Source organism: Frankliniella occidentalis, unplaced genomic scaffold (assembly GCF_000697945.3).
Source record: "Frankliniella occidentalis isolate FOCC.00 unplaced genomic scaffold, Focc_3.1 Scaffold466, whole genome shotgun sequence".
NCBI lineage: Eukaryota > Metazoa > Arthropoda > Insecta > Thysanoptera > Thripidae > Frankliniella > Frankliniella occidentalis.
Genome location: NW_026267584.1, coordinates 7,015 through 18,854, shown reverse-complemented (window position 1 = coordinate 18,854; position 11,840 = coordinate 7,015). Strand labels below are relative to the sequence as shown.

At 42.4% G+C, this 11,840-nt stretch overlaps 2 protein-coding genes across 2 annotated transcripts; one reads left to right on the top strand and one right to left on the bottom strand.

Annotated features, from left to right (window-relative positions):
• Positions 1 to 5,067: 5,067 nt before the first annotated feature.
• Positions 5,068 to 6,773, top strand: LOC127751407 (putative nuclease HARBI1). Its single transcript, XM_052274924.1, has 3 exons — positions 5,068 to 5,499; positions 6,175 to 6,313; positions 6,406 to 6,773. The coding sequence occupies exons 1-3, from the start codon at positions 5,299 to 5,301 to the stop codon at positions 6,771 to 6,773; spliced, it is 708 nt and encodes a 235-aa protein (XP_052130884.1). The 5' UTR covers positions 5,068 to 5,298.
• A 1,561-nt stretch (positions 6,774 to 8,334) lies between these two features.
• Positions 8,335 to 9,456, bottom strand: LOC127751412 (uncharacterized). The gene is made up of 2 exons (XM_052274930.1): positions 9,177 to 9,456; positions 8,335 to 9,098 (listed from the first exon to the last, which is right to left on the bottom strand). Exons 1-2 carry the CDS (start codon positions 9,393 to 9,395, stop codon positions 8,922 to 8,924), a joined length of 396 nt encoding a protein of 131 aa, XP_052130890.1. The 5' UTR covers positions 9,396 to 9,456; the 3' UTR covers positions 8,335 to 8,921.
• Positions 9,457 to 11,840: the final 2,384 nt, after the last annotated feature.

Sequence of the window (11,840 nt, the reverse complement as noted above, 5' to 3'; positions counted from 1 at the left end):
CGAGTCCCCACCGCGCCCGTGTCGTGTCCCCGCGACCCCGCGCGCCCACGCCCACGACCCCGCGCGCGCTCGCGCCCCCGGCCCGCGCGCCCGCGTGGTCACGCCCACCACGTGGGCTCGCGCCCGCGTCCCCGCGACCCCGCGCGCCCACGCCTACGACCCCGCGACCCCGCGCCCGCGCGCCCGCGCGCACTCGCGCCCCCGGCCCGCGCGCCCGCGTGAACACGCCCCCCCCGCGCGGGCTCGCACCCGCGTCCCCGTGCGCCCTCATCATCCTCAGCAGCGCCCTAGCCAACTGTGCTGTGCCCTCCGCGACGGGCTGCCCCGCTGGCTGCAGCTGTGACCCCTGCGACCGGCGGCCCTCGCATCGACACACCACACACACCACACGCGAGATATTGACTCGACTAAAATAATTACAAGTTACCGTACCTGTGAATCGTTCGTACTCGCCGCAGTCACGGCAGCGAACGAAGCCACTGTCTAATTCTGCAATATCATTGGAGACGACCGTCTGGAATCGCTTCCAGCTTTCAGACGTCTTCGATCTATCCGGATCCTTCAGCTTCAGTTCCCCGTCTAGGACCTTCTTCTTGATGGCTGCCCTTTCACTCTCTCGATCGGCATTGGTTTTCCCCCCTTTTTTACCGCTACCTCCTGCCATCTTTTCACTGCTCTACTAAACTATCCCCAAATTTAAATAAAGGCAACGATTGAGATTGACGTCTACTGCGCTTCCAGATGACAGGACAGAACAGGTGTACGGAACGGATTGAATGATGAGATGACCGCATCAGCTATTGTCTATCTGTGTGTGTGTTGATGTTGCCCTGTCAACAGCTGAGAGGGCGAGGGGAAGGGAGAGTGCGCGGGGAAGGGCCGCCCGACCCCCCGCCTCTCCCCTGGCCCTCGGCGAGTTGGCCCGCCTGGGCTCGGCTCCTCGGCTCGGCTTGCGCAGCTCGCCGCCCAGCGGGCGAGGCAGAGCCGAGCGGGCCCCGGCGTGCAAACGGGTCCCGTTTGTTCGGCTACACTCGTCAAGAATCGGCACATCGCCATGGCGACTTCGGCTAACACGTCTCCTCTCTCTCGCACACCGACTGCGCACGGCGCGCGCTCAGGAGTGGGACCCGTTCGGGCGCCGATTCCGGCCTCTGCCATCAGGCCAGCAAACGACAAGCGAACAAGAAAAGTAAACCCGATCTTTGTATCCGGACCCGGTGTCGCTCCTATCATTGTTGCTTGCCTGAATGTACGGAACGGACATTGACTTGCGCCATCTTGGTGTTAACAGTTTACCAGTTTCTACCAGATACCAGGCAGATTTCTGCCCACTTCTGAACAAAATGGGTGAGTTAAACGATTATTGGTCTTACACGCCTCTCTATCTACTTTACTCCGTTTTTATGGTTTTTATCGAAGTACCGGCATTGTCCAAATGTACTTGCTAAAAGAAGTTGTGCTCGTGATATGACTTCTGTATATTGAAAACGTTATGAACTAGTATCAATTAGAATCATTCTTTCTTAACACTAGAACCGCTGACATTTTCGTATACCTAGAACCGCGGGAGGGGTCATTTTTACTCCTGCCGCATTTTGCGCGTAAATGTGAAAGTTTTCGAGTAATTATCACTGCGGATGGTCTTGGAAACAAGTATGTGTACGTTAAATGCTTTTTGCTCTAATTATTCTGTATGCTCTTAGGTGTTATTTATCTAGACAAAACAGCATTTTCGACGCGAAACGCGGCAGGGGTCATTTTGACCCCTGCCGCGGTTTTAGGTATATCTTTTCACAACTTCCACAAAAATAGTCGTACAGCTTCGAGACTTTGTGTCGATACATTTGTTATCATTTTACACGATGTCAAAAATATTCAACCCGACGAGAAAAAAATTAAATACAGAAATTAATAATTGAAAATCGAAAAGGGTCAAAATGACCCCTGCCGCGGTTCTAGTGTTAAAGTTAGTATGAACATTTATCTGTCGTACTCGTTGGACGCGGACGCAAGTAACGTGTTCACCTAACCTCACCGTCCGGGTGGCTGTGATGCTGCTGCATCCAGGCGCTCATCAAAACTTATGTTTTGTCTTCTGAATCATTATCATTATTTCCTAACATTTCCTTGCCTCTAAAGGAGTTTCTGATTTAAACGCGTGTTTTCTCGTACTGTCGGTGGGTAAAAACTTTCACATAACAAACTGACTTCTATGAAACTTTTCTTTTTGTCATTCCCTGCACACAACACTTGAATTTGCTACGAGCATGATTTTATTTGGAGTGTTTTTCTCACTTATGCGCCAGATACCGGAAACCCCTCTGATGAACAATGGAGGGCATTATTCGATTTCATTAAAGATGATGATGAGATGAAGAATGGACTTAGTAATCATCCTACTGGGAAAGCACGCATGCTCAAGAAATGGTCAGCTTTGGCCATCGTAGTGAATTCTGTGGAAGGGGCCACAGCCATTAAAGACGGGAAACAGTGGAAAGCTGTAAGATATGATTTCAACAAGTTAAAATGCTGTTTTAATTATTTTTTTGTTGTCTTTATCTGGGAGATTATGACTTATTTTCTTTCCAGGCTTGGAATGGTATGAAAAGTCGAGCCAGGGCGGCGTACCGCAAAGTAGTTAAACCGATCGTCCTCTCTAGCCTACCTATCCCACCACTTGACGAAGTGAAGATGACTAATGTGAACTACCGGAAAGTGTTAGATTTGATCGGAGTTCCTGAGGTACGTAATAGTTGTGCCTGTTATGTGTTCATGTAGCACAACAATGTTTCACCTATCAAACAAATTGTCATCTCAATTGCAGATTGATAATAATGGGGGAGATGTGGCAGAGCAACTTAATGCTGTTAATGCCCCCAACACCGATAACCCTGCTAACAATGATGATGTAGATGTACCAGCAGGTGCAGCTGGTTTAATGAAACTCAGGTATGATGAAAAGCATCAGTTATCTCTTGGAAGTGTTCCTCTCTCGACATGTTACGTAATTTCTGTTTGTTATTCTGCAGGCACTTGAATCTGGAGGAACGTTTGAACAGGACTTTTTGACAGACTTGTTTCAATCAAGCACGAAGGTGATGTATTGCTAGTAATGAGTCAGCGTTTAGAGAAGTAAGGAAATCAGGACTGGAACCAGTACTGAAATCAAAACATAATACAGTAAAACTGAACTTTGAAAGTAACAGACTAGGTCCTGGAAGTCATTTGCAGTGTCCAACAACTGAAATTGTAGTAATATTTTGCTACTGGTTCTATTCATGATTTCCTTCACTTTTTTTCTCCAAATGCGCACTGTTGGAACAGTCTATTTCAAATGATTGTTTCCTTAATTTTTGTCGTAAACTGTGTTTTGTTTCACTCCTTAGATGTATGAAGGTCCTCCTATAATCGATCTCACCGCTATAAGTGAGGACAATTGGGGCGAAGCCCTTGGAGTGAAGGAATTGGTGGTTGATGCAGAGACTCTGCTGTCAGATGTGAGCATAATAGTAAGAGTTGTTTTGCTCGCGTGCAGCACTTTTGTTTGTTTTTAATTCTACATTAATTTTACAGAGCCCTGTCTATGTGAAGAAAGAGCAGCTGTTTCATACTCCTCCCAACAAGGGATCCGGGTTTACACCTGCCGCAAAGAAAGTCAACCAGTTCGAAAAGGAGTCCCCACCAGTCATTGACCTCTCTGATGTAAGTTGTTTTGATTTGTGTGCTTACTTGGCACCAATTCAGTATGCAGTTGAAACTTTGTTCATACGTCTGTATTTTTCTTTGCAGACTCCTGTTGGTGCTCCTGCTCCTCTGTGCAAGAGGCGGCTGGACAGGTCCGACGAGGACAATGTCAGAGGAGGTAACAAATATTTAACTTTTTTGGTGACTTTCTTACTACAATAGTATTTGTGTGAATATACTTGTATTCTTACTTTTTCTTGTTTTCAGATCGGGGCCAGGATTTAGTCCTTTTGCATGCAGCAATTAAGGAGAACACTGATGTTTTGATGGAGGTGCTCCGAACCCTGCAACGTCTTTAGGAAAGATCTAGCTCTACTTTCTTCAATTGGCTTTGACCCCTTGCTATCCATTTTGAACTGATGTTTAATAGGCTCATTTATTTTTTATCTAAATGTTTATTTTGTAAAGCTTATATTTTTAAATTGTGACCTATTTTAAGTTTGCTTTTTTGGATTTGAAGTCAATGACAAGTCAATTTTGCTGGACTTGTTTTTTTTGGTAATGGTCCACCACTTTTTATCAACCATTAAAGTGGATTTATAATCAGAAAAATTTGTCTCCTTTCATTCATGATCATGATGTATCTATTTAACACTGGGACTACTGGTTTTTGCTTGATGGCAATGATCTTACAAGAAAAGATAAAGGACAATTGATGAATTCTTTTCTAAAATTTTTGTGGACACAAAATTAGGAAGCCGTATTGGTTTCACCCCAAAAGACATGTTCTTAGTTAGACCTTATCAAACAAGAGGAATTCTTTCAATTCGTTAGCCTTGATACAATGTGTTCCAGATTATAACTACTTTGGAAATCGGCCTCTGGATGTGGTCATGGAGCACCGAAGAAGATTGAATCTTCAACTTCATGAGCGCTTTGCCATAAGGGATAGGAACAACCCTCTTGATATGACAGTTCCGGAGTTTGTCAAACTGTACCGGATGCCCCAACACCATGTTGTAGCACTCCCTAATTACTTAAGGGATTATGTTCCTCAACACAGAAACCCACATCAGATTTCTCTACTAAGGGAACTCATCTTAGTGTTAGTCCCCGATTTTGTTCCGCCTTGGAGGTTTTGTAAAGTGACCGTATTCGAAACGATTGGCACTGAAAATTCGTGCCCAATTTCATATTCGTATTTATAGGGGACATCCATTTTCTCCAGAAATGACTAAAAAAAGCATTTTTTCTGAAAAAACCAAAAATGACCGAGAGTTTGTATTTGTATTTGGCCTTAAATCGACTTTTTAAAACTGAATACATAAGCTGTGGATAATTTTTGAATTTTTCAGAAAAAATGCTTTTTTTAGTCATTTTTTGGAGAAAGTGGATTTCCCCTATAAAATTAAATATGAAATTGGGCACGAATTTTCATTGCCAATCGTTTTGTATACGTTCACCCTACAAAACCCCCAAGGCGGAACAAAATCGGGGACTAACACTTAGATGAGTTCCCTGTAAGGAAGGTTTGTAAATAGATCACTCTCTTGTTGCTTTAATTTTAATTAAATATCCTGATGCTGTTAAATTTTAACTTCTAAACAGGTCCTCATGACACTCTCTCTGTATGCATGTGGATCATACCAGAGAATTTTAGGGCGCTCAATCGATGTCTCTGTGTGTCAGGCAACTGTGAGCAGGTGTATCAAGGAAATCACCCTTGCACTAAATCATCCTGATGTCCTTACTCGCTGTATAAAATTTCCTGTTACTCCTGAGGAAAGAGCAGTAGTAATACGCAGGTTGGTATTTCCCCTCAGATAATAAAGAGTTTCCTGGTGCTTGAACGGAGGTGCTGAATATTTAATTTTTGTGACTCCAGAAATGAGCAGTTGGGCATGCCTCGGGTTCTTGGAGTAATTGACGGAACAATGATAAGGCTTTCCTATCTTAAAAGGGATCAGGAGAGACAGGCATTTTACAGCAGAAAAGGATTCCTAGCACTCAACACTCAAATAGTGAGAATACTTTGCCTTGCCCCTTGCCCTGCTTAGTCTTATGTTGTATATATTAATGGTGTCTTATGGTTATTACATAAAAAAAATAGTGCCACAAAAGAAATTAGTGATACTACAATTCTAATGCATTATTATTAAATTTGACAATTTACAAACATTTGCATTTATATCTCTTGCAATATAAAGTTCAGAGAAATGTTCAGATCAATTAATAGGAAACATGTTTATTTTAATTCTTTAGTCTACCTGTGTTTTCAAAACTATAATTTTATTTAACACTCTGTGCCAAAGTAGTTCTTATATATTTCAGTAGTGATACTTTTTTTAAACTTGAATGGCCTAAGACAGGTAGCGGATAATGAAACTGCTCACTTTCAAATTTGATTGTTAAAAAAAAAACTCTCCTTCAATACTAGCAAATAAGCCTTTAGTTTCTTTCAGCAACAGTGACTTTATGTCGTGTTTGCAGATTTGTTATGCAGCTCTCAATATCATAAATGTTGATGCTAGATTGCCTGGGTCTGTGACTGACAACTTGATTTGGCAGGCATCACCTGCGCGACAAGTAGTGGAACAAGCTTACTGGAATGATAGGTGCTGGTTGCTGGGTAAGTTCATTACCCAATTCATACCTTTCTCAAGATAATTTTCTATCATCAGGTCGCTATAACCTTTGCTTGTATGTTAATTTCCTGTCTAGGTGATAATGGTTATTTCACCGCTCCATGGCTCCATGTACCAGTCATAAATGCATCACCTGGAACACCAGAATTTATTTACACCCAGGTTCACTGCCGTGCCAGAAATGTTGTTGAGAGGTGTATCGGTGTCCTTAAGAGTAGGTGGAGGTTGCTTTGTTCTGATCGTTGTATAAATTACAAAGATGCAGCATATGCAGGCCAAATGATAAATGCCTGCTGCGTTTTGCACAACTTTTGTAATGGGAACAGGGTTGATCCACCCGCTCCTTTAATAGAAAATAATGTTGATCATGGGGCTGAAGTAGAACCACCACCTGAAATGCCCTTCGATGTTTATCGGCTAGGTCAGCAAGAACAGCAATTTTAAATAAATTTTGCCAATCAAAGACATGCTCATAACAATATTGTTAATGCTTTGTATGAAGTGTGTTGTGTAGAAAATGGTTGCCCAATTTGTGAAAACATGTAAATTTGATTTTATCCTGTTAAATGTAACTCATGTGTGTTAAAGTAATCTGTAACAAGATATGTAAACGTTGCATGCTTTGCATGCTAATTCCACCAAAGTTTGATGTCAATATAAATGAAAAGTTTTTCATTATCTACTTTTATTCATACCTGAAAATGGCAATAATACACAGATCTAAACAGAAGATAATCTACCTGAAAATGGCAACTTAGAACTTGTGGCATACTTGAAAGAATTAAATCAGAATATAAGTGACAAACAAAAGAGCTGCAATAATACACATCTAAACACAAGATAATCTACCTCGAAATGGCAACTTGGAACTTGTGGCATACTTGAAAGAATAAATATAAGTGACAAACAAAATAAACGAAGAGCCACGCAACAATACACAGATCTAAACACAAGATAATCTACCTGAAAATGGCAACTAATTGAACTTGTAGCATACTTGAAAGAACTTAAATGACAAACAAAATAAACAAAGAGCCACAAGCATTGAAAGAATTACTCTTGTTAGATAATTAACAAAAAAACAAGTCAAGCTAAATTGACTTGTCAATGACTTCAAATCCACAGAAGTAAACTTAAAATAGGTCACAATTTAAAAATATAGCCTTACAAATAAACATTAAGATAAAAAATCAATGAGCCTATTAAACATTGTCAGTTCTAAATGGATAGGAAAGGGTCAAAGCCAAAATTGAAGGGAGTAGAGCTAGATCTTTCCTAAAGACGTTTCAGGGCTTGCATAGATCTAAATACGAGATAATCTACTCCAGAAGAAGTGCTGATTGCATAACTTTGAGAAGCACTTCCAAATTGAGTTTGAGGGTGCGACGCAGTTCTGAAGAAATTTATGTTCTGAAGATTTCACCTGAAAAGCGAAAGATGTATAAAAATACAGTCTCACAAATAACAATGAGTTTCAGATTTAAACCTTACACATTACCTTTTTGGACATGATAAGCGACTGAGTCAGGAGTCTGCAAAGAAAAAAATACAGATGTTTGAACAGTCTTAACTGCATACTGGCAGGTACCAAGGCTAATATAAAGTGTACATAGTAGTTTGTCACTTTCATCAATTCAATTTTTTAGCTTTAAAGTTTGCACGCAAGATTCCTGGGGTTAAAATAAACTAAGAAAGCTCCACTAAGATTTCTTAGAAGCATTCACTGGAAAAACTAATATGACTAGCCCTTTTTTTGTAGTTTTTCCAGTGTAGTCAAAAGGGTTATAGATTGACACAGGGGTCTAAAACATTTTTTTTGATTAACACCCTGTCTTTTTTTTCCCCTCAATAACGTACCATGAATATTTTTCTTGTAAAATGCTGTTAATTTGAGGTCAATATCAACTTTTATCCTAAATTATGCAGAAGACCCACTCAAACACTCTTTAACCCCCTTAACAAGATCATCACAACAAAAACTTGAGGGAAGCCAACTTACATCTGAATGGTTGATGACTGTTGGTGAGGAATCCTTTTCAAACCAAACAACTTGAAGCTTCTCCACTGTCTTCACATTGACAGGAATCTGTAAAATTATTGTATATTTAAAAACTAACAAAAGGTTGAAGGCAGGCACAACTCCTTTTACTACTATTACACTCACATCTAGAGACACTGCACCAACCTCTTCCTCATCCAATGCATTGCCATGAATCTGCAAATGAAACTGTACAGTAGACGTATTGTAACAACACAAAATACATGGAAGTAGCACAAAATTATACCCCGGCTTCTCCCACTCCAACCTCGAATTGCAAATGTAGATTATTATTATTCGGAATGTTACCCTGAATGAATTGATTGAGGAGCAAGTCTGCATCAGGAACTATGGGGGGTGCAACCTGTTGCTGCCTCTCTAGTTGAGGTGCAATCTGTTGCTGTTGCTGCCTCTCTAGTTGAGGTGCAACCTGTTGCTGTTGCTGCCTCTCTAGTTGAATCTGAAAAGGTATACAGAGATTACTTATTTACGATGCAAAATGTTGTGGGAAGGAAAGAACTTTCACATTTAAAAGGGAGCCTGACCTTTAACGGTCAAGGGCATCTGCTGCCCACAGCAGCAGTTATTCCTGTTAAACCGAGGACCCTTTTGTATAGCTTGCTGATTGCCAGACCCGCTACATCCACATCTGGGCCCCCACCTGTACCATTCCTGTATGCCGACATGTTTCGTAGACTGGTTCGTGCCCTGCTTCTTAAACCAACCCAGGCCTGAAAGACAACCATAGAAATAATAATTCTCATGATAATAATAACAAAGGCACATTCAGTAAAGAAGAGAATTCTTACCAATCTCCATTGTTCTCCATCTTTTGTCACTGTGGCACCAGGCACACTGTTCACAATGGCAGCAATATCCTCCCACTTCTGGTGGGTTCGTTGCACGCCTCCAGGGGCAAGAAACTGCCCATGCAAAATTTCCTTGTCCATGGCAATTAGGTCGATTAGAGTATTCCACTGGTCATCAGAGGGGCGAGCTAAAATAACAAACCAAATATTATAATACATTTATACTGGAAAACAAATTTAATTCAAGAATACCAGCACAGGACAACGAGCATGGTGTAATTGTCAGAGTGAGGCCACCGACAGAAATGTGGAGAAAAGACCAAAGACAATCTGTTTTCCAACGTCAATAACAGAGCAGACAATCACAAAGCCCATATGGTGAGGTTATGTTACTGTTTTTGAGTCCTTACAGACATAAAGCCAACAGGAGATAAATCGGCTAACTTAAGATCAGTAATATTTTGACTTACCCATATTGAGCACAGAAATGAAAGTTGGTCGAATTGGGTCGAATGGTCGAGAAAGAATGGAGGTCGAGACTTAGCTCCAGAAGTACCACGAATGTACAGACTTTCGCTTTCCGCCAAGTCGCCACGGTCCGTCCGCTCAAACTTCTTGCTTGCTGCTGCTAGCACACTCTGCTGGCAAAAGCCACAAGCACAAGCTGAGCCGAAGGCCGGCAGCCGGCCGAGCTAGGTAGCCCGACCAGTACATGACCCGTCCGCTGCGGCCTGACCCGCGCGAGGCCTCCACCACCCCCGCGCCCGAGACAGAGCGCTCCTCGGAATAAGTCGGCAGCTTAGGTTATGGTTTTCTATGAGAGGTTTAATGAAACCTCATAATACTACATTACTCCCTCTTTAAACAGCCCCCCTCTTTACGCGCACCCCCTTGCCATGACACTTTACAAATTTCTAAAGCTAATAAACTGTTGATAATCTGAAACTTCCACCTTGTACTGAACCTACGGGTTATTCAACCGTACTAGTCCATACTTAGTGTGCAAACAAAAAGAAAGTTTGACTTCAACTCCTCTCTGACATTATCAGAGTAGCCTTGACTTATGTTCAGACCATTACACTTGGAATTGGCGGTAAAAGCGGTTCCTGTTCACAGAGTCAGACTCGGGAGATCCGTCTGATTATATTTTGATTAAATCTTGTTGAGATCGTTGTTTCCTTGAAGACTCCTGGGCATCTCTGGAGGATTGTGATGATTCCGTGCTCCAAAAGGAGTGGTGATTCGCTGAAACAAATGTTTTCCTGTGCAGTATTTGAGTTGAACTTCATACTGAAGTTGTACACTTTGGGATTCAACCTGTCTGGGTGACTCCTAACATAACTATTCAACTATCTGACACCAGTGTCTAACCAACCTATCTTATCACTTTTAACCTCTGAGTCTTTTAAAATACTTAGCTTCACGTTATCTGGAACTGGTCTTGAGTCCTTGTTGAGTGTCCTTGGCTGCTGTCACTTGATGTTTCTGCTGGAATGGTCGAGTCTTGCTGCTCTTGGATTGGCCCTGGGGTAACCATTAGCAACCGTTTGCTAAATAGGTCTATCCTGGGTGCTAGTCACTCACTTCGATCACACCGGTCTGCGGTGTGGTGCGGTGGTGAAGCAGGCAGCAATGTAGCTTCTCACCCCGGGGACTCGGGTTCGACTCCTGACTTGGCTGTTGCGTTCTTGGGCTTTGCAGCCTTCTTAGGCTTCCTATGGCTTGTTCTCCATATTCAGATCTGTGGAGTTTGTGGAGTTTATGAAAGGAATTGAAAGTGTAGTTTACGACTCGGGCTTCTTGAGCTTGTCCTTGCACTCCCATGTGAGCCTTCTGTGAGTGCCTTGATGTTCATCATGTCTGCATCGTTGGATAGGTAACAAATCCTCACAAAACTGCATTCACACTTGAAGAATGAAGAACTTCAGACTGCACAAACAATACTTGCACTCCACAGCAACACACTAGCGGGGGCCCCGCACCACCCTTTTGTTGTTTTTTAGCCCGCCCTTCTGCTTTTAAAAAAGCATTAAAGCGGGCTTATGCAACCGCTCTCGTGTCTGTCTGTCCGTCCGTCCGTCCGTCCGTCGTCCGTGTAAGAGGAAGGAGATGAGCTAGAGGTCTACAAATTTCAGGGTATCTTAGGGGTCACTTCTGGACAACGAAACGCTTGGTGCAAATCCTGGCAACCACCCCTAAGGGGGTGAAAGGGGGTAACAAAGAAATAGGGGTTGGTCCAAAAAGTAGAAAATCAAATATTTTTTTATGGTCTCCTTAGGGGTAACTCGTGAAAGTAGAGCCCTTTGGGCGAAAATTTTGTCCGTTTAACTCTATCTTGCACCGTTTGGGCGCTAGAGTGCTTTTCCCGACGAAAATACGGCGAAAATGACCACGTTGCACATAAAGACGTACAAGGAGGCGTCCAATCGAAAAATGTCCGAGAAAGTACCCCCCCCTAAAATAACACATTCTGAATCGGCAATAACCCTCGAATTTGCCGTATCTTTCACTGTTTCGGCCACAGAGGTGCGATACATTGAAAACAATGGCAAAAAGACAAGTTATAAGACTCTTTGACAAACAATGTACAATCTAAAAACTGCGCGGGTTCTTTTTTTTTTTTTCTAAGCAAAGCAGAAGGGTGGGGTGTAGTCACGGTGTTGC

Bases quoted from the DNA above. Each gene is read 5' to 3' on its own strand.
- LOC127751407 (XM_052274924.1), top strand. From the start codon at position 5,299: ATGACACTCTCTCTGTATGCATGTGGATCATACCAGAGAATTTTAGGG. The intron at 5,500-6,174 runs CCCCTCAGATAA...TCGTGTTTGCAG, and splicing joins TAATACGCAGGTTGGTATTT to ATTTGTTATGCAGCTCTCAA. The intron at 6,314-6,405 runs GTAAGTTCATTA...TTTCCTGTCTAG, and splicing joins TGATAGGTGCTGGTTGCTGG to GTGATAATGGTTATTTCACC.
- LOC127751412 (XM_052274930.1), bottom strand. From the start codon at position 9,395: ATGTATTATAATATTTGGTTTGTTATTTTAGCTCGCCCCTCTGATGAC. The intron at 9,099-9,176 runs GTAAGAATTCTC...GTTGTCTTTCAG, and splicing joins ATGGAGAACAATGGAGATTG to GCCTGGGTTGGTTTAAGAAG.